This window comes from Coturnix japonica, chromosome 7 (genome assembly GCF_001577835.2).
Source record: "Coturnix japonica isolate 7356 chromosome 7, Coturnix japonica 2.1, whole genome shotgun sequence".
Classification (NCBI taxonomy): domain Eukaryota; kingdom Metazoa; phylum Chordata; class Aves; order Galliformes; family Phasianidae; genus Coturnix; species Coturnix japonica.
Genome location: NC_029522.1, coordinates 25,212,273 through 25,239,845, shown reverse-complemented (window position 1 = coordinate 25,239,845; position 27,573 = coordinate 25,212,273). Strand labels below are relative to the sequence as shown.

The 27,573-nt window shown below is 38.7% G+C and overlaps 1 protein-coding gene across 7 annotated transcripts; it reads right to left on the bottom strand.

The window, feature by feature from the left end:
* Positions 1-1,467: 1,467 nt before the first annotated feature.
* On the bottom strand, positions 1,468-26,117 carry TANK (TRAF family member associated NFKB activator). 7 transcript variants are annotated; one of them, XM_015869129.2, is made up of 10 exons: positions 25,986-26,077; positions 25,368-25,476; positions 22,437-22,583; positions 19,926-20,034; positions 18,990-19,102; positions 13,306-13,485; positions 11,977-12,053; positions 9,423-9,541; positions 7,354-7,937; positions 1,468-3,051 (listed from the first exon to the last, which is right to left on the bottom strand). In XM_015869129.2, exons 3-10 carry the CDS (start codon positions 22,533-22,535, stop codon positions 2,884-2,886), a joined length of 1,449 nt encoding a protein of 482 aa, XP_015724615.1. In that variant the 5' UTR covers positions 22,536-22,583; positions 25,368-25,476; positions 25,986-26,077; the 3' UTR covers positions 1,468-2,883. The 7 variants fall into 7 exon arrangements, with proteins under 7 accessions (XP_015724615.1, XP_032301910.1, XP_015724613.1 ...); XM_032446019.1 differs by lacking the exon at positions 25,368-25,476 and adding an exon at positions 23,477-23,565 and having other exon boundaries at positions 25,986-26,059; XM_015869127.2 differs by lacking the exon at positions 25,368-25,476 and adding an exon at positions 25,541-25,602 and having other exon boundaries at positions 25,986-26,049.
* Between the last annotated feature and the right edge of the window lie 1,456 nt (positions 26,118-27,573).

The window sequence follows — 27,573 nt, the reverse complement described above, 5'->3', positions numbered from 1 at the left end:
TTTTTTTTTTTTTCAAAATGCAATCCCAGTTGCCATTTGGATTGAGACTCCTCTGTTGAGTTAACCTTGTATGATTGTGGGGGAAAGGGGAATGTACGGAAGGGGGGAAAAGAAATCGCCTCCTCTGAGTCTCATCTGCTGGGTGGGGGCAGGAGCAGCTTGGCGTGATCTTCCTGTGCTTTTGTTCGGCGGGGAACAGCCCCTTCCGAGCAGCTCCCGAATTAACAAGCTTGGATGGCAAGAAGAGTCTGAGTCTCCACTCAGATAATGGAGATCTCAGTTAGTGGAGAAAAGGCTGTATATCTCCTTTTGGTTAAATTTAGCAAAACGAAGAGGAGATTTCAAAGTTCTCACGGCCTGGAAGCTCTCTCTTCCTGCCGGGTATGTTCGAAAGGCATTCAGCTTCTCCCGAGGCTCTGAGAGTGAATTAACCGCTTTCCATGGGAGGCGGGAGAGGGCTCTGATTGGAGTGCGAAGCAGCAGAGGGAACTTCTTCCCTTCTGATTCCAGAGAAATAAGAGATCTCAATTAATGCTCTGGTGAATTCTGTGAGGTCTTAAAAAACAGAGGACTCGTGGAATCTGTCATAGGAGCATTTTTCTCTCCTCTAACAAGCAATGACAGTCTAATTACTGGAGCTACGAGCAGCTGTCGAGTTCGCCGGAGAGACAGAGGAGCTACATGTGTTGTGCCCAGCCGCCAGCACGGAGCCCTCGCACCAGGCTGAGGCAGCCCCTCGGAAACCTCCCTGATAGTTTGAAGTACTTTGCTTCCCTGCCTTCAAGTCAGAGCCAGAGTTCTGTGACTCCTGGCTGGGAACAGGGGCTCCCACGTTGTGCACAGTCATTGCAGGGCGGCTTAGAGAGTGAGCCCACCCAACAGCCCTGCATTACCCTGGGGTGCTGCAGGCCCTGAGGCAGCCAGGAGCAGCCTTGGCCAGTAGGCCTGCTGCTCTCTTTCCTCCCCAGTTCTACTTTCTTCCTTCAGATTTATTATTGTATTTTTAATGTATTCACATTTCCCATTTGGATTCAACCTCCTCTGCCTGAGCAAAGCTTGCGTGGAAGGGGGAGAGGAGGGAAGGAATGCTAAACCTCCTCTGGTGAGTGTAATAAAGCAGATGTCCCTGCTGCCAACAGCAGCCTCCTCCAGGAAAGCTGTATGAGTGGGGCCCACTCAGGGACAGCATTCACCTCCCACCTCAAGTTCCCTGTAACTGCTTGGTGTGAGTTTTGTTATTCCTCAGACTCAGATCGAACCTATCTGGACCCCCTTGGGAGGCAGTTTTAAATACCCAGTATGAAACAAGTCCCTCAGATGCCACCCCCAGCAAGTGTGGGAGAGGGATGGACTGTGCTGCACCCAGGTTCCAGCCAACTGTGTCCCTCAGCTCAGCCCAGCAGGGCCTCGGGTTCCTACCTCTGCTGATAGTGGTGCTCACAGGGAAAACGCATTCACACCCAGAGCGGTGTGTGCCAGGGGAAAGATGACTTTATTTTCTTTAAAGGTGAATCACAGTTGATGCAGGCTTAATAACGTGAGCTCCTGAGCTAGGATTTCACAATAGAGAGGACAAGTTGGTTTTGTGTTGGTTAGTCTGGAGATGTGCAAATCCCCACCTTCCCTCTCAGTGCTGGAAGCTCTGCCCCCCAGCAGCCTCCTGGTTGTACTGCGAGGTACATCGCAGCCACATGGGCAAGCCAGTGCTGAATGGACCCTCAGCACTGCTACCAGTAGGGACTGAGAGCTGCTAACAGGAACAAAGTCTTTCTCCAGGTCGCAAAGCAGATGTGCACTGTGCACTGCTGTTTATTACAGTACACACTGTTGACAGCCAGTCACAAACATGAGATATTTAAAACAGAGCAAATAACTGCAGAATTTTTTTTTCTCCTCACAGAAACAGGTCGCCTGCGAACAAATCTTTAAAAAGTGTTGTACTTTGCTGCTATAAAAATATTAATGCTAATTTTATCAAAAATCAGGGCTAAAAACGATACTCAGTTCAAGTGCCAAAAGCTCTAAATCACCCATTATCATTAATATAAATTGTTTCGTAAAAAACCTATGACTTTTAAATTTGAACCTGATAAATCTATACAATGTGCAAACTTTATCAAAATGCAACGTTTTGACTAAATGCATTTAAACTGCATTGAGAAAACCATTCTGCATATTCAGGTTAGAACTGAAGTCACTGAGACTTCTGTGATTAGGTTTTCCCCTTGCTTGTCTAAGCCATAACAGATTTGAACAATCCTTCATAGCAGACTAGAAAGAAAGGTAAACTTTTCCATCTTTGGTATTCTTACCTTTAGGGACACTTTAGCCTTTTCTTACTCCATCCTTCATATTAATATTTTGCATGAAAGTAGTTTAACTAATAATTAATGCTGGAAAGATACATCAACACAATTGTTATTTTTTATAACAAATCTTATAATAGAAACTAAAAATGAGAGCCTACCCCTCTTTCCCGATTCCTTCAATTAGAGAATTGTATCAGTGGATATTGAGAAGAAATCCTAGCTGTACACCAATTTCTGTCCCAGATTAAAGGCTTAATCCTGCAAATCTGTCCTGATAAATATAATCATGACTTCAAGCCTATTCAGGCAAAGATCAGCTGGGGGAAAAAAAAAGCTTTTAACTACAATCCCAATGGCAATATTGAAGCATGACAAGCAGTAAAGTGAATTACAGTACTGACTTACGGTTGCATTTCACCTCATCAAATGACAATGAAAAAAATGTGCTTATCTGATAATTTCAGTTAGTTCTTGTTACAAGAAGTCTCAATTCTTAAATTCTTAGCAAATCTATTCAACAATAATAAAAAACCCAAATGGATGCAAAAACAGTGACCCGCTGAATTCTCATATGTTAAGACTGTACTTTAAAGTGGGAATTCAGATGCCGAAGAAAATCTTCCTTAGATGTTAGAGATGGTGGGAAAACTTCTCGACAGAATTCACATACTCCACGCTGATTCAGTTCAGAGTCTGTATAAGTTTGTGCCAGCAAATCATTGTCCCGAGGCTGCCAAATGAGCTAAAAGAAACAGAAAATGATTACTGCTGTGGTTTATGATGTGAATTACATTATGCTGTGGTACATATTTATATTAAAAATATACCTCCCTCTTTATATTAGGTTTACTTAACGTAAGCCTGGCAGAGGCATTAACTGGAGAAAATTCTCACTTAAAAAAGGCAATATATACATTTTTTTTACTCTCCTAAACATACTACCTTTGCAAGTACTTGATATTTTGATATCTATTAATGATAAATGATGCCATGAACAGAGTTCTGTAATATCAGTATGACATAAATTCATTTCTTTAACATCGTATATATATATATATATATATATATTTACTGTAGAAGCCTTAGTACATAAATCTTTAGTACCATTGTTTTTAACCTTAAAATAATTATTTATTGTACAAAGGTTATATGAAATATTTCTATTCTTATTGGTACACATCTAATTTTCAGTTTAACTGCAAAACAACTACAGCAATGTCACATGGTCAAAGTTACTTAATTGCTCTGACTGCCTTTTAGTGTAAGCATGTCTCAGGTAGTCTCAGTGTTGGGATTCTTTCTTCCATGACAGCAATGAACTCAATAGGGCCATTGGAATATTCATCCATACACTCAGGCAAGTCTGCAAGCTATGCTAAAATTGCTTCAGCAGCTGCTGCTGCTCTTGCTACCTGAGTGAGCCAGTTGAAAGCCAGCAAGTCTGTTTGAAGACCATGGGGACATGAGCCTGAGCGTACGCCAGTTATATGGCTTGATAATACCCAGGATTAAGAAATTCATCAAAGCAAAGTCAAAAATTAAGTTTTGCTACTTCAACATTAGCAACAAACCCAAGATAAAATACATAGTTATATTACAAGGCCAGGAAAATTAGGTTTTGAATAAACTGAAAAACAAATGCATACTGCTGTGACTGCAGAGCGGACAGAATGGCAGCTAGTTGCTATCAGATCTACATAGGGCTGGAACCTAGAAAAGGAGAGCACCATCCAGTTTTTTAGCTCATCTTTCTTCTCTATTGCTTAAATCACATGTGGAAACGCAAGTAAGAATACTTTAGAAAGTAGTTTCTTATGAAATTCTGAAGTTCTAGCTATCCATTCTAATCCAAGAGTTTTAATTTTCACACATTTATCATGTCAAATACTTAGAATCTGTTGTATCCCCCCCCGCCATGGTAACTCACTGTACAATGAACGTGGCTTTCACAGTGGTTAATCCCTGTATTTAAACCAGCTGCAACTTCCTGGAGTCAATTCCTCATGCTCTCCATATTTAAACAGTGTTTAGCTTATCAGACAGTGGTAGCAGATTTACCATCTTTCATTATGGTCAGCAATCCATATAATTAAATTGGCTAATTAGTAATTAAGTGCAATCACACCACTTCTTTTCAGCTAAAAGAGCCCACTTACTGTACATTGCTGGTGTAAATTGCACATTAATTTTTTCTAGACATAGACACACTCAAACATCCCTCCAGGAATGTGTTTAAAATTACTGTTTTTTAATACCAAATTATGTAAATGGTCATTAAAAATATTATTGTAAAAATAATAGGACACAGTAAGATTTCCAGCCTTGGAACCACCACATAGAAAGAATCCAGCAAAATGCTGAAGCAAGCACTTAACTTTAATTTTTTCCTCTGAGTGTTGTTTAAAATGCTCTTCAGAGCAGAGATTCATTTAAGCAGCTGTTTCATTTCTAAAACAAGACCTAGATTACGATCAATAGACTACTGACTTGATTTCAAATCATGAACATTCTTAGAGATGCTTTTGGCTGAAACAACCCCCGCAAATTGTGAATACTGGTAAACATAATGCATCTCCGTGCAAGTTTCAATTAACAGTAGTCTGTAAAACCCCAGGTCCACTAATATCCATATATCCGTGCTTATTTTAATCTGCTGCTCTTTTCAGTCATTTTCTTTTTTTTTTTTTTTTAAGTTACACCCGAAGAAAACAGTACTGAGTTTTCACATTTAGTATCCACAAAGAAGGAAAGAGCTAAATTTATTACAGCAACTGAGAGCAGTTCCAAGAACTTACTGTTGCCAAATCTACTGCATTTATGGGGTTTTCCATTTTATAAGTTAACATATGTAGTAAATACTTGAAAGTTTTATCTGCACTAGTAAAAAAACAGTCAGGTATCTCATTGCTCCCTGATGGAGATTTACCAGTGGCAGGGATGATGGAACTGGAACAACTCCCTAAAAATGCTGTAAAAATCCCAGGAACAAGTTATTCACAGTTTTGTTTTTTTGTTGTTGTTGTTTTTGTTTTTTTTTTGTTTTAAATTTAATACAATAAGAAAATACAATAAGAAGACATGTATGCAAGTAACATGAATAAAACCCTACTGTTTTAATCTACACATATATTATCTGTAAATCCAGTTCATTAGGAATTGGAACCAAGTCCCATTCACTAGGAAAAGTACTTTAAGAACTTTTTTGTAGGCATCTAATTATAGGTGATGGATGTTGTGAGAGAGAAAGAGATGGATATTTAATCAATTCTAAAGTAATATTGGCTTAGTTCAAACAAATTTCTGGATAAGATGCATTCTGATCTGTATCCTGTATGTTCTATAGTGCTATGTAGATATGACTTATTAACAGTGAAATAGTTTCTCATTGCCTTTCCCACCCCCAAAGTTACAATTATTATGTTTTCTCCACAAAGTAAATAACTTATATTTTAAGTGGTGGTCCCAAATGAATTTCTTTATTGCAGAAATAGCAATGATCAAACCAAAGCCTTACTGCTATTCAACCACAATTTTTCTCCACTTTTTTCAAGCTGCATACTCCCCTATCAATTTATAATCACATACCAGCTGTTTCACTGGCTGTAATTTACAATGCAGGGTGCCATCTATTGAAAAAGGAATAGACAGACTAACTAGTAAAAGAACACGCTGTAGAGAAAGTACAGATAAAGAGAAGAGTAACAAGGAATGGAGCGAATGCTTCACAGCTCTGCAGGAATTCTACCAGTAACAAAATAAGTGAATTAATTTGCTTAACTCACACACAACTTTAACAGAAGACCCAGTGAAAAATAAAGCACAATAAAAAACAAAAATTAGTAAGTTAGTATAACTGAGACCTCATATGTTACAGACAGGTACCTTAAACACATTTGTAAAAATCAGGCAGCAATAGTTTAAAATAATGGAAACAGTAAACTTTCTGTAATTTAAACTTTCATTCCAAACTGCTTTGCAATGGAAAACTGAACTTAGTCTGGGTAAGTTTTGGTGAAGGAAATCAACATAGCTAGGATGTCCTTCAGGTGCTGTCCGAACACCAGTTCTGCATGTCATGCAGTGATAAAATTGAGAGGTAAAGCTCTTTTGTTGCATGTCATTAGGAAAGAACACAAAATCATATCAAAGTAAATAGTGAAAATATTTAAAATCCAGCCTCTCAAAATTCCTAAACACCACTATTGGTGTAGATTTGAGCAGCTTTCCTTTCACAAGGTGTGAGAAAAGCCACATAAATACAAGGTCTGCAATTATTATGAGCAATTTCAGTAGATACAGAATGCTACACAAAGGAAGCAAAATATTCAGAGACACAATTGATAGAAGCTGCCAAAACATTCTCCTGCTTTACAGCAATTGGGCCTTGCTTTCAGGAACTTCTCTGAACTTCCAGTAGTTAGGACTTAAATTCAAATTACCTACATAGACGTGAATTATTTTAGTCTACTTCCATACATTTGTCAAAAGAAATAATTATGCTTTCCTACCTGACTGCTTAAACTATGACAAACATATTTTCAGTTGTTGTGGACAGTAGGAATAGGGTTCTGTTTATAACTCAGATCCAGATAAAATGTAGATTTTTATTTTTTTTTTCCACATTGTACATTTATGTTTGGTTTTTTAATTAATTCATTTGTCCTATTCTCTGATGTACACCCAAGACAATTAAAACAACTACACACTCTATTCATCTGAGATAAAGGGTAGAAAGAAAGTGATCTAGGTGCCAACTTAGGATTAATGAAAGCTTTGAAACAAATATAGAAGCACTTAATATCTACACAAACTAAAATTTGGGCACATATCTATTTAAAGTCTTACTCTCGTCCTATTTCCCTGGTAAAGCACCTTGTACACGTATTTCAGCATCAGTGAGAAGTACTGACAAAACGTATTGTCTTAAACAGAAGACTGGTGACATACCTCAGAGAATATGTTAATCCAGTCTCAAAGACCTTAGCAATACAGCTGATAGCATCATTACCTTTTTCCAAAGTCTACAGTATTTAGAGAAAGATACCTGATGAGGACCTCTGACGGTTGTTCCAGCAGCTTCTAAAGAAGGGAAAATCACTTCAGGTGCACCTTGGCTTGCGTGTTTAGATATGAACGTGAAAGCGGTGTCTGCTGTTTTCAAGCATGTTTTGTCACGGGTATTTTCTATGGGCATGTTTGCATGATTTGGAGGGTTTGTTTTGTCAACAGTAGTTAAGCTTTGTAAAGCTGAGGTCACGAGATCAACTCCATGAGCTTCAAATGAGTTAGGTTCCAATTTACTGAGGTTAACAGCACGGTCTCTGTGCTCCCGGTTAAAATGATGATCTTGAAGCATGTTTTCAGCTATACCAGAGCAAGGAACTGTTACTTTTTCCTGAGTGCTCTGCAAGAAAGCAGAGTCATTGTCTGTAGGTGGAAACTTGACATTAAATTTAGAAAGTGATTCTACAGAGTTGTTGTCCTCATCTTGGCCCACTCCTCTTGGTGTGATAGATGTGATGCATGATGCACCTCTATTTATATCCTGTATAACCCGAGGCTTAAAAAGCTCTTCTGCTTGTTCATCAGTTTTATCAGTACACTGTATTGGCATGGAAAACTGTATTTCTGCGAAGAAAGAATGAGGAGAACATTAAGAAAAATATCATTATTGAAGGCGTGATATTTTTCCCTAAAAGATTTTTGATTTTCCTTCTTGGCTTTTTAACCTTTGTTTTGTCTCCCTGAAATCGGTTCAAGGTTCAATTTCTCTTTCATAAACACTTGCTCTGACTCAAAAAATATCAGAACAGAAACAAGAGAAAATAATTCTGTTTTAACAGTCATATTTCTCTTTGACTTAGGGTTACGAACACTTCAATTTAACTGAAATATATGTTGTCCCATACGCCTAACATATACATGCATGTTCTGACAGAAATAAAAGTTGGAACCAAAAATATTTCATGTAGTGCTGAGAACATTCTAGGCCCCATGAACGAGATTTGAGAACATATTCAGGTACCAAACTCCCAGCAAATTCCAAATTCGGCAAATATTTAAACTGAGCAGGGATCATATTTCCCTGTGCTTCAAGAAACTCTTGTTCAGTTTTGGCACTTTGTATATTCATTGCACAAAGATCTTCTGATAGCAGTCATATATAGCAAATGTGAGCCACAGAGGTAATAGAACTCACACAGATTAAATCTTTATGATGTAAAACTTTTTGCACAGTTGAGTTAGGCACATTTTTAAATAAAATAAATGAATTCTGGAATAAACTGCCAAGCACCCGCTCCCCAGACAATAAAATTCTGTAGTGTATGCTTAGAATGTAACAATACAGTTTTGACTTGGCCCTTGGAAGTTACAGGCTTCAAAGGCAAACTTAAATTAGAAGCAAGTGCTGGAATCTACACATTTTGCTTCAATGATGTAAATTTGGCAAATATTTTTTGAAATCACTTAAGAATCTGACCTTACTAATAAGCAAAGCTAGTAAGAATACCCATAATAGCCTTCATTATGTTAAATATAAGCATTAGCAGAACTGGATATCCAGGATCTCTTCCATCAGCTGCATAAATCAAGTCTGTCTTTTGTTTTCAGGGAAGTGTTGGGTTAAGCATTTGTCCCATATAACTAAACAATATGTACAAGTCTGCACAAGGAAGTCTAGAAAATCAGTACTCTCACTCTCCTCAATTCAGAAGTTTTCCTGTAACAAATATGAGGCTACAGACATTCATAACAGACATCTTTTGAACTGACAGCTAAATTCAAAGCAAGCAAATTCTGTATTTCACACAGTACGATAGGATATCACATGCAGTAAGTGCCTGCCTCTCACTCCAAGGGACAAAACAATTATAAGAGTTACTGATGTGACGACTGTCTTTATAGCATGTGAGTTGGAGAATTCGTCATAGAATGCCAAAACTGGCGGTGCGTTTTCTTGGTGAAATACTGAGCACCATGTGAACAGACTTGAAAAAGGCAGATGGTAAACAGTGGAAGTACTTCTATGTATGTGTAATTTACAGTATTTTCAAATATAAAGCAAAGCTTTCAAACAGTTGAATCACAATAAGAGCTTAAGTATGATATTACCAGTTTCAGGTTCTGGCTTTATTTTAAATTTACTCAGTTGGTCTGTTTGTTCTCTGGCTAACGTACATATTCGATGGCACTCTTCTTTCATCTCCTGAAAAATAGTCTCCAGATTCTCCCTGGAAGATTGAAATTGTAAATTAGACCCTCGATCAATTCAGCTTGTTGTGACCTTTATTGTAGTCACACCCACAAACCAGAGAAAAACAATAGCGTAAGCTACTTTTCTTGGATACCTTGTTCTTCAACATATGTATATACATTTCTGTTCTCGGAAAAAAAGCAGGCAGAAAAGGGAAAAACAATCTAGTCAAGGAGCTGTTTAGTCATAATTTATACACACATTCAAGCATAGGGCCTTACTCTGCAAGGACCCAAAGACAATCCAGTCTTTACACTTTTTTTTCAGTTTCCTTAGGTATCATCTTGTGCAAAATACTGCTTTTATTCCAGTCTAGGCAAAATAGTGTGCTGCTTTTTGTGGGCTTCAGGCTTCGTAGGAGAAGGAAAACACAAGTGTTTGTTACTGCTTCTTCCTTCTCTGTCTACCTCACATCTTGGAGATGTGCTAGCAAACTCATTCCTCTGCTTTTCTACATCATCCAAAATTTAGTTACCTACACTGATTGGCAGACATTGCTCTTCATGCTGATTTGAGACTTTTTTGCTCTAAGGCACCAGACATTATATTATGCATAAATTTCCATTGAGAAATCTTGATAATTCTGCTGAATACTTTATATTTCTAAGCGTAATATCACAGATACTATAAAACTAGCTTTAATAATGAAAAAGTTAAGTTTGTGACGGTCTGAATTTTGTATCTTTGTCTCAAAAAAAGCTCAGAGGGGTTGTTTTTCTTTACCTCGATATATTGTTTTCCTCTCTATTGCTTATTCTAACAGCAATCAGGAGCATCACAAGTTGTACACTTACTCCCAATGTGTTTCTCTTTTTGAAGACAAATGTCTACCTGAACCTCATTTCAATAAAGAAACACCTACAGAAGAAGTTAAAGTTCTGACCACTTTTCCGGTGTTTCAATAAAAATAAATGGGAAAATTCTCTTAACGCATTTTTAACCAGAGCATTAAAATATACATATGATTCGATGAACCAATGTTCATTCGCTAGACATTTGTGACAACGTAATCTTTCTACAGAAAAAAAGTAAAAGAAGAATCACAGAATCTTTTAAGATGGAAGAGACCTTTAAAAGTCATCTAGTGCAATTCCTCTGCAATCAGCAAGGACACCTACAGCTCCATCAGGTGCTCAGAGCCTGGTCCTGCCTGACCTTGAGCGTCTCCAAGGATGGAGCATCCACCAGCCATCTGGGCAACCTGTGCCAGTGCCTCACCACCCTTATCATAAAAAAAAACCTTCTTCCTTATATCCAGTCTAAATCTCCCCTCTTTTAGTTTAAAACCATCTCCTCTTGTGCTATCACAACAATAAAGAGTCTGTTGCCCTCCTGCTTTTAACCCCTCTTCTTATAGACCGCTCTCAGGTCTCCCCGGACCTTTCTCTTTTCCAGGCTGAACAGCCCCAGCTCTCTTAGCCTGTCCTCATAGGGAGATGTTCCATCCCTTGGATCATTTCTGTGGCCCTATGGATACATTTTAACAGGTCTACACCTCCCCTGTACTGAGGACTCCACATCTGGACATGTGCTCCAAGTGAGGTCTCACCAGAGCAGAGTAAGGGAGTTATTTGAGATGAAGACAGGAGATGGGAATAAGTTTTTATTCTTTAGATATACATAAATAAGGACGATAAAGTTTTTATCATAGTCTTATTTCCCTCTTCTCATTATGTAGTAGTAATGGTTCAGTCTAAAGATCAATCTGGTTCATCTAGAGCATGGTCACAATCAGATGCCTAGGCAAGAGTATAGGACAGCAAGAATTCACAACACTTTTTTCCCCAATTCTCTCCAATCGTCATCTTCAAGAATATTATACTTGACATTAGCAAAGGTTGTTAAAAGCGGTGTTATTATCTGTCTTGTAAGAAGCACAAACCTAAGAGCATGGCCAATATTTTTCTCAAAACACTGACTGAAAGAGGAATGCTTCCTTAGGAAATATACTGTTTGCAGATATACCTGGTTTCAAGCCCTCTCATTTAGGATGGATTGGGCCAAAAATTATTTATTCATGCTGACTATCAGACCTCCTGGCAGTGCAGCAGGCTACTCTGCTGTGCTGCCATCAGTTAATCCATTACAGCTGCATGTTCCTGTTCTGAAGAAAGCTAATGCTTATCCAAAACCCAGCATTAAGGTCCACTGTAATATCCCATAGTGTCCTGCTGAACCCAGCAGCTATTCTTCTTCTCAGCTTATCTGTACATACTTGCAAAGCTCTTCTGTGATTCTACATAGCTTTATTTCCTTCCAACATCAGCTCTTTGACCTCTTCTGCTCTCATGCCCTGCTGTTCCCCAGTACTTTTTAAGGTACTGTGCAGAAATGATGGAAAACAAGAGGTCATAATTAGTAGCAGAAAAGACAATTGTAAGTAAATTGCAGAAATATTGCAGAAGTATTTACCTTTCAGGCAAAGGTGAAATACCAGAAATCCCTATAGATAATTCAGGCTTATCTGGAACAACTTTCTTATTTTTCACCTTGAAGTAAAACATGAAAGTATGGATCACAGGTTAGCATATTCATTTTGCTCTTTGCCCTGATATGATTAAAATGCCGCAGTACCCTCCATTTAGTCCTTCCAGAAGCACTCAAAACATTCACAAAACAACAAAATAATCTTTTTACTGTTTTTGTGAAATCCCTGTTTTTAGTTTAGTTTTTAGCAACTCGGTGTGGTATTCCTCTGCTCACATTTCCTTAAAGGAAACTGGTTCTAAGAATCTTGCTTCATTGTCTGTTTCAATCATATATAAGATTCAGGTTAAGTACTATGTATAAGCTTGTTACTGAGGCACCCAGAAATTCCATCTCTTATTAAAAAAAGCAATCAATTTATTCACAAAAACAATCAATGAAGACATCAGAAGCGAATTCATCAAGAGTTCTCTTGGGTTTTCAGTTGTTCTTAGCTTTGACTACCACCTTGTGGCTCGTTCTAGTATTACACAGCTTTATGTCAATGCCAGGTATTAAAAGTTTTTACGATAAACAGACATTACAAGCTTCAGTTCCACTAGATCTACATTACCAGATGGCCTGGATATGTTCATATGTGCTCCACATCAGGCTCATAACATGATCATATGTCTGTCAAAATAGCTGGTTTCAGTGATACATTGCTTATAACCACTGACTCGTAGCCTACCTGGTGCTAAAGTGCAACTGTGGTTCCTATTGGCACATTTGAGCTGCTTTATTCCTAACAGCATTGGTTACAAACGTCTGCTGTAAGACAAAAATGCTTGGAAAGTCTGATAGCAACAAGTTACGTGTTGCTGTGCTCATCCTCTTACCTATATTCAATTTAAATTAGCTAGCTAACAGGCATTTACAAGATTACATTTACACCAGCGTCTGCAGTGTAGTTGTCCCCAAACTGTATTTCACTCCAGATGCTATTCTGTAACAAAAATAGAGTGGGGTAAAAGCAAAAAAATCAACTCAATCTTGATGAAAACTCCCAACTGAAGATTATAAAACTCCAGTTTTTACAAATGCTAGTTTAATGATGACAGAACGTAAAAATAACTAACATACAAACCAGTCAATGTACTGAATAGTTCAGAGTTTCCTATGGACTTTACATACTTTAACAATTTCCTAGTAATGACGTAGTGTTGAAATTTAAAATCATTTTCTTAGAATAATTAGTACAAATGTGCTTGAAAAGAGTAGCATTTTACAGAAGATTGCTTTTTCATTTCACCTCCACTTGGTTTCTTATCTTACCTCTATTTTGTATGTTGGCATCTGTGTACCCCTTTGGGCGTCATTTAATTCTTTCAATTTGTTTTTCAGAGTTCGTATTTTATCTTCTTGGTTGGAAATAATAGACATAAGCTTCCTTTCCTTTTGACTGTTTCTGTCCTCAAGTTGCTTCAACTTCATGCTCTCATTTTCTAACTGTTCCTAAAAAACAATTTCAGAAATTCCAGTATATTTACTAGAACTGCAGTTTGTGGAATGTCACTATTTAGAAGTCCAGAAAAAGCTAAATTAAGCTTCTCCAACTTAAGTAATGGACAGTCTTATTTACTACAGTATTAATTTTGAACTGTTAGTAAGGACCTCATACAGCTAAACATAGATGTATCTGATCATATATGATTAGTCAAAACAACTGAATTTTCTGAATTTATGACAGTCGTATTAATGTTTTTAGTCATTTTACTGCTGAGAGTGCACCTGAAGAATCCCAGACTCCGCAGATAAGAAAGAATTTGGATTTCAGAATGAGGTTCTTTACTAAGAAGGCAGTTGGGCACTGGAACAGGCTCCCCAGAGAAGTAGTCATGGCACTGAGCTTGCTGGAGTTCAAGAAGCATCTGGACAACACTCTCGGATATATGGTCAGATTTTTGTGTGGTCCTATATGGAGCCAGGAGTTAGACTCAGGATCCTTGTGAGTCCATTCCAATGCAGGATATACTATGTGAGAGTCTGGGGAAAGGAAGACTTCCCCTTGGTCAAGGAGAATCTGGTCAGAGATTGTCTAGGCAAACTTGATGCACACAAATCCATGGGCTCGAATGGGATGCACCCACAAGTGCTGAGGGAGCTGGCAGAAGTGATTGCCAAGCTGCTCTCTATCATCTTTGAGAAGTCATGGTGAAATGGATATATGCCTGTGAACTGGAGGAAAGTCAGTGTCACTCCCATCTTCAAAACGGGCAAGAAGAATGAGCAAGAAAACTACAAGCCAGTCAACCTCACCTCCACCTGTGGGAAGGTGATAGAATAGCTTATTCTGGATGTTATCTCCAAGCAAGTGGAAGAAAAGTATGTTATCAAGAATAGTCAACATGAATTCACCAAGGGGAAATCATGCTTGACCAATCTGGTAGCCTTCTATGATGTCATGACTGGCTGAGTAGATAGCAGTGGATGTTTGCGTAGTTAGACTCTGGCAAGGCTTTTGACACTGTCTCCCATAACATCCTTGTAGGTAAGCCTTGGAAGTGTGGGATAGATGAGTGGACAGTGAAGTGGATTGAGAACTGTCTGACTGGCAGAGCTCAGAGGGTTGTGATCAGTAGCACAGAGTCTAGTTGGAGGCCTGTAGCTAATGGTGTTCCCCAGCAGTTGGTACTGGGTCTGGTCTTTTTCAACATCTTGAAACTGATTATCATTCGTTGATGATGTTATAGTAGGTCATCAATGGTCTGTAAAACGCTCATGAAAGGTGAAGAGGAAAGAAGAAAATAAGTGTTCTTTTGAGAAGAATGTTTGTTTTATTTACGAATGGGATCTAAATAGATTGAGGTCATCTGTTTGGAGATTAGATAGGTAAAGGTTAACCTGAACTATAAGATAGTGAGATATTATCAGTGAGACAACCGAAATGAGACAATAACAGCCACATAGTGATGGATGTGTGTGCTCATCTATGCACACACATTGGGTGGTTAAGCATGGGCGTGTGCATTTACGTTTGAAACAACAGTTATATGCCAAGTAGCTATTTCTACCTACCTAAATAAAGTCAGAAAAATAGCATTGAAGGCAGTTTCTTCTTTAGTATCAGTTGTGACTTTACACAGTAAACTTAAGGTCAGAGCTTCAATGCAATTCTGGGCTTGCTGGAATCTTAGATATTCAGATTAAACTTCTTCTCAGGGGGTTCAAAACACTGTCTAAAAATAGGCTGTTCCTATTCTAGAAAAAATCTCTCACCACAATTTGCAGATATTACAAATCCATTTACTCAAACATCTTTGAAGTGCCAAGGTATTTCTGCTTTAGGTATTGCAAACTTCCTAATTCCTGAGGCTGAAGGACCCTTCCTTCCACACTTTCCACCTTTGGAGGAATATATAGAACTTAAAGGACAAATCAAACACTTTCTACAGTCTTCTATGTAGAATCTGTGTACTGCATCATAGTAGGTAAGAATCCAGGGAAGCATGTGAATCAAACAGCAGCAAAAGAGGACAAAATAAGAAAGATTTTTGTTCTGAAAAGAACAAGGTATCTGGAGACTTTAGGTCAACAAATCCTAAAGAACATAAAGGCACAGAAAGTTCAGAGCATGTGAAGGAAATATCTGATGAATGAGAAAAGACAATCATCTTTATCAATTTGGGAAAAAAAAATAGGTCCTGTTAAGAGGAGATGGAGGCATGCATAGAAGTATTTTCAAGAGATCTGAAAATACTTTGAAGAAAGTTAAAGCAGAGCCAAAAGCTGGATGCTGTTTTACAACTATATACTTCACAAGTCTGAAAAACATTACGCAGCATGAGAATAAAAATCAAATCATAGCAGCTAAAAAGAGGACTTCAGGATTGGTTTGTGTATGAAAGAAACATGCAAGCATATAGCAGCTCAGCTCATGACCTGTTGACTTAATACATCAAGTCACAGTAAAATATGAACAGGGAGGGCTACACTGTTATTCTTCTACCTGAGTAACACAAACTAAATCAGAAATAGTTACCAGGAGGTACCAGGGAGTGCTATGATCATCTAAGACAACACTAAATAAACACAAGGTATGGGATGAGGAACTGATTTTTGCTGTTCTAGTAATAGGAGGGCAGTAACATTCCATGGTGGGAGTTCACAAGCACCAAATCCACAGAGCCATTGTTTGGTCCCTGAGTTCCCAAATATTCCCTGGTCAAATTCAATTTCCATTAAATACGAAACAAAAACAAAAACAAAACAAAACAAACAAAAAAGCAAAAAACCAAAAAACAATGACACACAGATTCTCTGGTATTTTCCTTTGAAACTAAGCTGCTTGTAAACCCAAACACCTTGGATAAAGCTTACGTCAAACACAACACTTAGAATCATACAATCACAGAGTCACTCAGGTAGGAAAAGGCCTTAAAGATCATAGAGTCCAACCATAACCCAACCATACTACCCTAACTAACAACCCTTCACTAAATCATGTCCCTAAGCACCACATCCAAATGGTTTTTAAACACATCCAGGGATGGTGACTCAACCACCTCCCTGGAGAGTCTATTGAAGTGCTTAACAACCCTTTCTGTAAAGTTTTTCCTGATATCCAACCTAAATTTACCCTGATGCAACTTAAGGCCATTTCCCCTCATCCTGCCATCAGTGAGAAAAGACCAGTCCCGCTCTCACTATAAGGACCCTTCAGATACTGGAAGAGAGCAATAAGGTCTCCTCTCAATCTCCTTTTCCCCAGACTAAACAGCCCCAGTTCCTTCAGTCTCACCCTTCAACAACTCTCTTAATGTCAGTAAATTAACTTTCACTGAACCTATGATACAGCATCTATCTGCACACAGCATTTATCCATTTGAAACTATTACAGCTCCAAAAAATGCAGATTTTCAAAAGCTTCTGGACAGCCAGGAACATTGCAGTAACAGCCAGTAGTTTTCTTCCATTTCTTCCATATTCTCCTGTAGGCAGCAGGGACAAGATTTAAGAGATGAAGAAAAGCTATATGGGAATCAGTGTTAGAAGAGCCTTTCAACATGTTTCAATGAAGATATATCAGATTTAAATCATTATTTTTGTGCAACTTCAGGATATTATGACAGGAGAAAAGACTGGAGATTGCTTCTGAGGATCTCTTAGTAATACAAGCCTTCACAGCTTGATCATCTTACAGTTTCTAATACTGTCAGAGTTTGGATTTTGCAAACAACTTGGTAACGTTATAAAGTATGTTAAGCTTTAGGTTAATGCCATGACAGGTATGTCATGTAGGTGATACCTCCTGCTCATTTAAGTGCTTGGTTGCAGAACGTATCTTTTAAGATCGCTTGTATTAGCACATAGCAAAGTGGTTATTTTCGTATTATGAAAAGACCAACTCTTCAAACTACAACACTTCTTTTGGGGAGGTTTATCTCACAGAATACTGAAGCTGGAAGGGACCTCAAAAGCTTCTGCAAATCTACATAATAACCAAAGCAGAAGTCATTCATGATGTCTGACCAGGTCTTGAATTCCACCAAGGATGGAGGAACAACCTTTCTTGATAATCTTTTCCAATGCCTGTCTGTCCTCATGGTGAAAAGTTTTCCCTTATGTTCAGTTTGAACCTTTCACATTTCAAATGCCTATTATCTCTATTCCTCTTGCCATGCACAACAGTGAAGATAATCTCTATGGAGAAGTATTAGCTTTCTCTAAAGCCACCTCTCCGTGCTGAACAAACCTAGTTTATGCATTGTGCATACCATGATTTCTTAAATCACAAAGCAGGGTCTAATTAATGCTACAAAATGCAACCTATCACTAAGCTAAATGCATTGCCTTGTTAGCTACCTAAAAATCTTACAGTACAGCTTTCTTTGCATCAAAGACAGAAAACAGTGACACTGGAGGAGCTGATACTGACTATGAGATTGAAGTAGTAGTTGCTCTTAGACATCTAAGTCATTTTAATCCCACAATTTTGAGCACAAAGAAGACTACCACACATTGCCATACTTTTTATTATGCTAACAGCCTGCAAGACAAACATTTATTGCAGAATTTATGTGCATCAGTCATTCCCAATACACAATTGCTTCCCTTTTTTTGTGCAAAAGGAAATTCTGATAATCAAGCTCAGTGTAGCATTTAAAACTAAATGTTCTGATCAAGGAAAATATGAACATGAGTGTGTCTTTTTACCACATATATTGACTCTCGTTTCCTGATTTATGGACACTGTAAAGACTCTGATGTCTGACTCTACTAAAAATAGCACACTAAATTAATACAACTAAATAAATTTATCTTCCAAGAAGTTGCCCAGTTTTCCCTTGAAACATGAAGCTCTACTGGCTGACTGCTTACCACATGAAGAATTTATCTATCTCCTCTTTTTATTTATTTATTTATTTATTTGTGTGTGAACCTGGCCCATAATAATTATTAGTATTTATACTTCATTTGTTCAGGAAGACAGGGACTGTGTCTGACATAAGTCCACATGGACTACATATATAAGTTTATTTTGCACGGAGTTTTATCAGAAATCTTACCAGTAGTGGCACAGATGAACCAAAATCCAGATGAAATGGCTGAGAGGCAACTGTAATAACCGACTAAACCAAAATGCAGACAATTACAAATAACATATTCCATTAAGAAAATAGCACCTGAAACAATGACTCCTGACTCTCATGCACTGACTGTAATGTACTGTATACATCGCATAATTTCTCAGTGTTTTCCCATATGAGAAGAATAGATAACACAGCTCTCATTTTCAGTCATTATACAACTAAGCTGCTAAGTGAAGCCACTGTCTTGCAGTGCTCAGAAACAAGAACAGATGCTTAGTTCAACTAACTAAGGGCAAAACACTCAGGCACTTCAGTTAAGGATGTTGTCTTGGAAGAACACTTCAAAGACACCTGTTCCTTAGGTTCTCACTGTATAATCACAGAACAAATGCAATCTTATGCTCAGTACACTGCAGATGACCATACCTTTAAGAGTCTTTCTCTTCGCTTTGCTACATTCAGTTTTTCAGAGAGCTGGCTAAAAGACAGGTTGGAGGTTTCGATGTCTTCATGCCTCAGAATGTAGGGATGCACATTACCTTAAAACAAAAAGCAGCCCATTGTTACTGTATCTTCCCCCAGTCAGCTCCTAAGTACATGCAAAAACTAAAATTTGCTAGGCTTATCTTCTCCATTTTCTTTGAGAAAATCTTCATATTAAACAAGCAAAATAAACCCAATTGTGTGCTTAAAGACAATGTGAGACTAATTTAGCAATAAGGAATGCACAAGTATTCTTAAAAATAAAAGCCAACCACTTTGCTAGAATTTATGAAGACCAGGAGTGTTAGGCGAGTGCGAATAAATATTTAATGAGCATGGCAGATTAACACATGGTTACAATGACTCTTTTCTATTATTTTTGTAATACTGCAAAACTGTAGAAAATTATCAATCAACGGCTATTTGATCTGAAAGAGAAATATCTGCTTACAGACCTTTTAGTTGTCCAATAAAATCAGCGTTACAAGACTTCCTGATGTAAAAGACATGTAACTACAGCATTCATATCTAGAACAACCTACAGGCTAAACTTATTAGCAGACAGACGCAGCATTAATACACAACGCTTTAATCTAGTGAATGATTTGAACCCGTATTTTCCTAACTCTTTTTTTTTAGTTCAGTGTGAGCAGGTTCTACGTTTAAAGAAAATCTCACCATTTCTTGAAGAGGATACAGAAGCGTTGCATTTTATAAATAGATTTTGAAACAGCACATTTGCGTTAACTTTCACGTTCGCAGAAAAGCAGGATAGTGCTTTGAAAGATATATATTGTGAAAGCTGAAGCCACAAAGTCAAAACTATTCATCATTGCAACACAGAATAGAAAGAAATAATGTGCAGACTAGAGTACGTACCTCTATTAGCATTCAGAGCAGCTAACTGTGAATTCAGTTTTGCAATAATGCTGTTTTGAAGCTCTATCTGTTCCTGCTGTTCACATATTTGCTGCATGTAGTTCTCTGTCTGCAAATATAATTTAATTAGCATTAATCTTATTTTGTTTTGACTAGGGGTCTCCTACTTAGCATATAAAAAACAGCTCTGATTTTTAAAGATGATTGTAGTTGTGGACCTCTACATGAAAAACCAAATGCAACCACCTTTGGCAAGTCTGTACTCTTGAAACTTCACTGACTAGAAAAGATACAATAGTAATTAAGTACTAATTTTCAGTAACTGTTTCAACTACAGCAGTTATAAAGGACGAGGTAAGTTCAGTCTAGGAGTCTTCATTCACAGCCAAAGAACACATCAGGTTTAAAGTTAAAATTATTCTACTTATTTCTTCAAAATGCTGGTCAGTTACCTTGTCCATACAAAGGTATAACTTTCTTCCTCTGTGTTTTCTAACAAACAAATTGTATAAAAACAGCCTTTGAAAAAGATGATTTTAAATTAAAACAACATTTCTTATTCCATACAATGGATACTTTGTAAGTAACAAAGTATCCATTGTAAGTAACTTTGTAAGTAACAAACCGCCTACCTATATACATTCTTTAAATGTAGTAGATTTGTTTTTCTAATCTGAAAAATAGAAGGGAAAAATAGAAGCAAAAAAAGTGGCCAATCAGCCCTATTCTTTCTAATTGTAGTTGTGCTATCTCCAGGTCATTAAAGACCCTAATAATCAGATCATACAGAGCCTAATAAGGCTACTTACATTTCAGTGAAGTGTATAAATGTTATTAGACAGCCAGTTAATTGAACAAACGGCCAGGCAGCAGGAAGATGCTACTAATCAAAAACTACTATTTGGTTAGCACACCCCTAATGTTGCAGTTACAGCAGCACTAAGACAAGTGAGAAAACTTGTGAAATCCCAGCAAGAAAGCTTACAGGGTTGCACTGATTTTTTCCAGAATTAAGAATATGCCTATCAATGAACAGGTCAACACCTAGCACAAAAACAGGTACGTTTTCACTTCTGTTTATAATTAGTCCATACTGATTTCTAATTCTCTAATCTCAGTCGCATTTGAATTTCACACTCCTCTACTGCCCAATGTGCTCGTCTGTGAAGTAGGCAGGAATAAACCTAGAAACAAAATTTATTTTAAAAGGTTGGGTAGTAGTTGTACTATCAGAGTTTATATTAAAAAAAAAAAAAAAAAAAAGTGATCAAAGAGCAGTACACTCCAGCAGCTACAAGAGACCTCATGAAGCAGAAAAATCACTGAGAACCAAATTGAAAATGTACAACAGCAATGTCTTGTCAACACTTCTGTACAGAGCACAGACATGACAGCTAAAACAGACAGAAGAGAAGATGCTTTTGACAGCCAGTGTGCACAAATTATTCCTTGAGTCAGATGGCAGCAACAAGTTACCAACTAGAAGATCTGCATGACAACCAACCATCCATCTGTATCAAACACCATCTGGCCGAGATGACTCTGGCTTCTGTGTGCTTGACATGGCTCCCAGCTCTAGAGACTGGCAAAACAAGTGGCCTATTGGTAACTTAAGTAGTAAACTGTTAACAACAGAATGGTGGACAATCCAACAATGTGTGAAGGCCACACAATGAACAGAGGAATTTACTAGAACAAGGCATTGTACGAAGATAATTCAAAATCCATGAGTTTGGCTTTAAAAAACCTGAAAATCAACACAAAACAAAAATACTCCAATTCTTCCTGAAAAGATACCTCCATTCTCTTCTGAAGTTATGGAATACAACTACTGAAAGTTTGACTAAAGCAAAAATTTGGCCTAGTTGGTAATTCGTTATGAAAGGCTTTTGGTTTTTATTTCAAAACCAGAGAAAACATGAAGGGAAATACTGCAAACATTTACTTCTCTTAACAGTGATGATCTCACACACTTGTCTAACTTTCTTAGAGAAAGGCAATCTCCTGACCTTGTATTCAGAGCCTTGTTTCTAGGGTAGAAATTTCTCTCACTCACTTTCAGATGCCCTAGAAGTATCACCTTGACTGTTTTTCTTTAAAGTAATCAATTTTCCAGTGCTTAATACATCAGAGTCTTTAAGCTATTCACAACAATAACTCAAAAAACCACTTTTAAGTAAAGCAAATTAAACTTCAAAATGCACTTCATTAAAGATGGGTAACCTGCATATACTTCATCGCAGTTTACACCGATCCTTCTTCAAAACAGAAAATTCTTTTCTCACCTTTAATGTTTCAGGGCAAAAAAAAAAAAAAAAAAAAAGAAACCCACCTACTACATTCACACCTTAATGAGCTGCTCCACAGCTTAGTGGCCTGGTCTCATAACTGCAATTCTCAACTCCAATGCACTGAAGTGTGAGTAGCTGAAGTGAAACTGAAATTTGTATGTATCACAATCCTTGACTGAAAGAATTGCTTTACAGACACAACTGAGAACCCATCACATACTTTTTGCTGTAGTTCTTTCACAGCCTGGTCCCTATCCATGCATGCTTGTCGATAGGCTTCATAAGCTTTGTTAAGTTGCTCTCCAATGTTTTTGTCCATAACTCCCAATGTTGTTTCATCACTGAAAGGATAGTTGAGTTAGGAGATCTGAAAAGTAATCAGAAGGAAAAAGAGAGAAAGCCAAGAAAAAGAAGTATGTAACTAAAAATACACATAACATCACTCTTTTCATTATTAGATTCAAGTAATACGTGCAGTAATCTTGAGCATTAGCTCACAAAACAGATAGAACTATGGCTCTGCTCAACTCAACATTTTAATTCTATGTTCAGGGCTATGTTCAATCATAAGCTAAATAAAAGCAGATTAACAATGAATCAAATTCCGAACATACAGACTTAAAATTGATGCAAATTACCAGTTACCTGATTTGACAACATTTCAAACAGCTTCATGTTTACCCAATTGTAAAACAACAGATACCATTTAAACAAGCCAGAACAGAACACAGCTTTTCGCATTAAACATTTTAAATATAAGAATTCTATAATAGCAGGTCACGTCAACCAATCCTACTCTTTGACACACTTGAGAATGGCAAAACACTCAACACCAAAAGTTGAATAAAATAAATTTTATCTAAAAAAACCAAAGTATTCCCAACCAATAAAAGTTAGCAAGGAGTTTTTTCCTTGTTACTATCAACTTTTTATAGTTGAGAGCAATTTTATTGTTAGCTCCTGAAACTAAAGCTCACGGTCACTGAGGCATAACAGAACAATACTGACTGGTTACAGACTTCAATTTTAAGACAGAATGAACTTTGGAAACACAGATTCTTTGCTTCTATAATAACAGATTACATAAATTTTAAGATTTCAGATTAAAATTTATGATAATGTAAGTACAGTAGAGGATAATGAGGGAGGTCTCAAATAAAAGAAAAAAGGGCCAATATTATGGGGGGAGGAGGGGAAGGAAAAAAAAAAGCAATCCACAGCTCCTCACTTCCTCTCCTAGATAAATATTAGCATGGTTACCTCACAGTGCAAAGAATGGACAGCCACTATCATCTATCACTGTCTTCTGGGTTCATGAAAAAAAACACAGACTCTTAGGGATAGTGGAGCTGTCAAGAAAATACAGCAAGAAGGGTATGAGGATAACAAGGATAATCTTGGTCAGCTCTAAGTCTTGTTCATTTTTTTCTTGCTCTTGATTATATTTAATGCAGAAAAGTGGTTTTACTTTCCTAGAAGGTGCAATTGCCTACTATACAGATGTTGTACCCTTTGGTCCTGTTAGCTTTACCCCTAAGATATGTGCATACTTCAAAAGCAACTGTATCCCAATTGTATCTCAAGATGGCTGTACTTTATTAATAGTAAAGTGAACTCTTTAACAGCTAGGAAGCATTTAGGGCCTTTTCATACAAGAAGTATTACAACAGTGTATGGGCTTCAATCCAGAGTACTCACAGTTCATAGAAAATGAAGGTATTCATTTCATTCATGGAAATTCAAATCTCAGTTTGGAAAAAACAATGCTTAAAACTGATACGTAACTTCCAGCCTTCTACTGACTGACTGAATTGATGGAGGCTGGGAATGTTAACAAACATTCCTACTCTTATCTAGACTGCTGGTACCAGGAAGGTGTTTTGGCTGTTATTTGAATGCAGGTCAGCTTCGTGGACCACTTCAAATTACATGGTACCACAAATACCTGTGTCAGTAGAAGGTCGCCAACATAAGGCAGGAAACATCAGCAAAAGACAGATAGAATTCCCGTTTTTATCCACAGCACTGGCTTCAAAATTGTAACATAAAATCCTGGTTATATAATGGTGACAAAAGCCTGCACTACCACAGAAAACAATACTCCGCCTTCCCCCACATCAGGCCATGCATTTTTGCCATCTATCTGTACCACGTCAGCATTTCTATGCTGCACGGTTGAGCTTTGCCAGAGAACAAGCACCCTGCTACCTCTAAGGAAATAAATAAGCAAACAGGATGAGGCTGCTGGAGCACCACTACCAACACAAGGAGGCAGTGGGAACATGAGATGAGCTGTGGGCAGGACTGCTGCACTCTGGAGTCTAGATTTAGATTGGATTAAACAGCTCTGTAGTTGCACCCTGACCTGCCTGCTGCTGGAATAAATAGGTAACGTGAGAAGCAGAAATATCCAAAAATCCTGATCATTTGAAAAAATGGCTCCTTTTTCTGCTTCTCCTTCATAGGCATTGATATTTAGCAGGAAATGTGCCACTTCTTCCTTGTAATTTTCTCTGCTCCCTCTATTCAGTTAGGAAGAAAAGACCACCAAAATATCCCCTCTATTTTATCCAAGGTTAGTTATGTTGCATCCATCTAGCAAATGGAACACATGCAACTCAAAGCTGACAACCCCAACCTTTCATATTCATTAGATTCTGAAGAGCCCAGGTTGGATGTGGCTCTGAGCAGCCTGGTCTGGTGGTTGGCGACCCTACACATGGTCGGGGGGTTGAAACTAGATGGCCATTGTGACTCTTTTCAGCCCAGGCCATCCCATGATTCTTTGATTCTTTCACCACTATTAACAGCCTTATGGAGTCAGAGCAGAAGCAGCAATACAGAATGCTGGACAAAATTAGGGAGATTAATACCAGAGTCTGTGTGATAAGGGAGTCCTGTAAACGTGAGTAACTGAGTGTTGTGCTGCCAGCTCCATGGCAACAAGAGCATGAATTCCAGCTCTGAGGAAAGTCTTGAACGCTGGAAAACAACTGGGTAGTGCAAATAGCGTAAGACAAAGCTGTGTGTAAACAAACTCAGGGAAACCTGCAGAAACTCTTCAAATCCTTGCTTCCAGCAACACACTTTTCACTCATACAGGTAGGGAAAGCCAGGATGAATTTTCCACAGCTCCAATGCCAAAAAAAACCTTGACACAAAGATCAGCAACGTTCTGCTGCACACACGTGAAACCCCAGCAGCGCAGAGCACTGCACACACGCTGAGTTTCCATAGTGCCTCACAAAACACCTTCCATTCTGAAAAATAAAGTTTAAGCTAATTATGTGCATATAGGCTCTCATTCATAATGTACATGCCTACCTCTCGTAGGTTCACGTGAGAACATAGATGCCATCCAGAAACAAGTACTTCTCTACGTATTTCTATATTCAAAACAGTTGTGTTTTTTTTTTTACCCCAATGGAAATATCTATAAAAGTTACACTGGCGACGCCGATTACCGGAGACTCGGGCTGTCCCACCGCCTCCGGCCGGCACTCGGCTCAGCCGCACGCTTCTGCCCACCCCTCTGCTCGCCGCCCCGTTGTTTCCGCGGCCCTCCCAGCAGCGAGGCCGCCCGGGCTCCGGCCCCCGTTCCGCTCCCGAGCCGGGCGGAACCGGCGTCCCCAGGAGCGGGCGGCGGAAGCGCGGAGGGACGAGGGCAGGACGGGCTGGGAAGGCCCGCGGCCGGGTGCCACGGCACGCAGCCCAGCCCCGAGACCGAGCGCCCGCCGCTCCCCCGGCTTTAAAAACGACTCAGACTTACGAGCGCCTCGCGGAGCCCGCGGCCGCTCCCGACACAGGGCGCTGGGTCCCGCCGGAGCGACTTAACCCAGGAACCAGAACTCACTTCCTGTTGTGCCTCTCCCCGCCCGCCGTGTGACGGCTCTGCGGGCCGGGCGGCTGCCAGCCGGGGGCACAACCGGGGCTGGGCTCGGCGCCTCCCCGCCGGCCTCGCGTTGTGGTCGGGCTCCGGGTTCATCTCTGCTGCCCTGCTGAGCTGCCGGGCCTCCCTCTCCTAGCAGCGCTGTGCTCGTGGCCAGCGAGCCCGAGCACTTTCTGTTTGTCTTTCTATGCATGTGTTATTTGCAAAGAGTGGTACTTATGTTTGTAACATAATTAAACTTTACGTTTTCACTGTACTTCTAACTTTTGGAACTTAACAAAGTGGGGTGTTTTTCCTGCGTTTAATTCGCAAGGGCAAAATTCTATATACATAGGAATGTATTGAAAATATATTGAATAATTTTATTTTTGCTGCTGTTACAAGCCCTTTTTTTCTTTAGTTCACACGTGGGAATCATTTTTATTGAAGCTGTGAGAGTCGATGGGAGAAAATGTAGGGTTCTTTACATATACTTACACAGGGTACTGTCCACAAAGCCAGCAACAGGGAAGCATCCTGGATTTTGCATTGGCCTCAGATGCGTCTGAGCCTCAGGGTTGTGTGCACACAGACTGTGGTGCTTTTTCTGCTGGGAAATCTTTTGCCTGCTGATGGATCAGAACCTGTGCTACTGGCTGTCACATTCTAGTCGAGCCAACCTTACAGACCTTGTGTGTAAGCACTGAGCCCAAAGAAAGCCACTGGTATGGCTGTACTTCTTGGGAAATGATTTCTGTTATAACTTACCTTTCCCACGAAGTCTTTTGGGCTGTTTTGGCCTTTGTTAAGGCTAGACAGACTTGCAGGCAGTTTAATGAGCCAATATGTGCATTTCCTGCTCAGCCACTTTGAAGAACTTGGGGTTTGGTTCTGGTGAACTACTGGGATTCAGAGGTGGGTTTTGCTTTGTTAACGTGTTTCCAAGAAAGGTGGGTTAATTTCCTCCTTCAGAAGCCTTTAGCTTAACAAACTGTTTGAGATGTCTGACTTCAGGTTTCATTTAACCAGGTCTTTGCTTAAAAAAAAAGGAGAAAGGAAGAAAAAAGCAGCTTTTGTTTCTTCTACATTTCCTTTTTCTTTTTTAAATTTATTCACTCTTCCCAACTAGTTCTGCATTTAAAATTATACTGGGTATCTCTCTTAGGGAAAACAATATTATTTCTCCATGTTAGATCAGTGTTAATATAATTTAACTGATGCTGAATTTTAAAAGGGTTAATATGTATAAAAATACCAGTAGGTGATCTGATGGTGAGAAGTATCAGCTAAGATGATGGGCACGTGAACTTGAGCAGAGAGCCAACATATACACCAGCTGTGAGACATGGCCACCACATGTGGTGGTGGTTCGGTAGGAAAACAAAGTTTGTTCATTCAACTCTAGAAATGTCCTTGATGTAATTTTGCTGTGAAGGTCTCAAACCTGTCAGCAAAGCTGACAACCATCTACAGACAAAGCTTTGCTTCT

What these genes read in the sequence shown, in the direction of transcription:
- TANK (XM_015869126.2), bottom strand. Translation starts at nt 22,535, where the DNA reads ATGGACAAAAACATTGGAGAGCAACTTAACAAAGCTTATGAAGCCTAT. An exon ending in TGCTCTGAATGCTAATAGAG is followed by an intron (nt 19,103 to 19,925) that starts GTACGTACTCTA and finishes TTTTGTTTTAAG; the next exon opens with GTAATGTGCATCCCTACATT. An exon ending in CCGTCAGAGGTCCTCATCAG is followed by an intron (nt 3,052 to 7,353) that starts GTATCTTTCTCT and finishes TGTTTCTTTTAG; the next exon opens with CTCATTTGGCAGCCTCGGGA.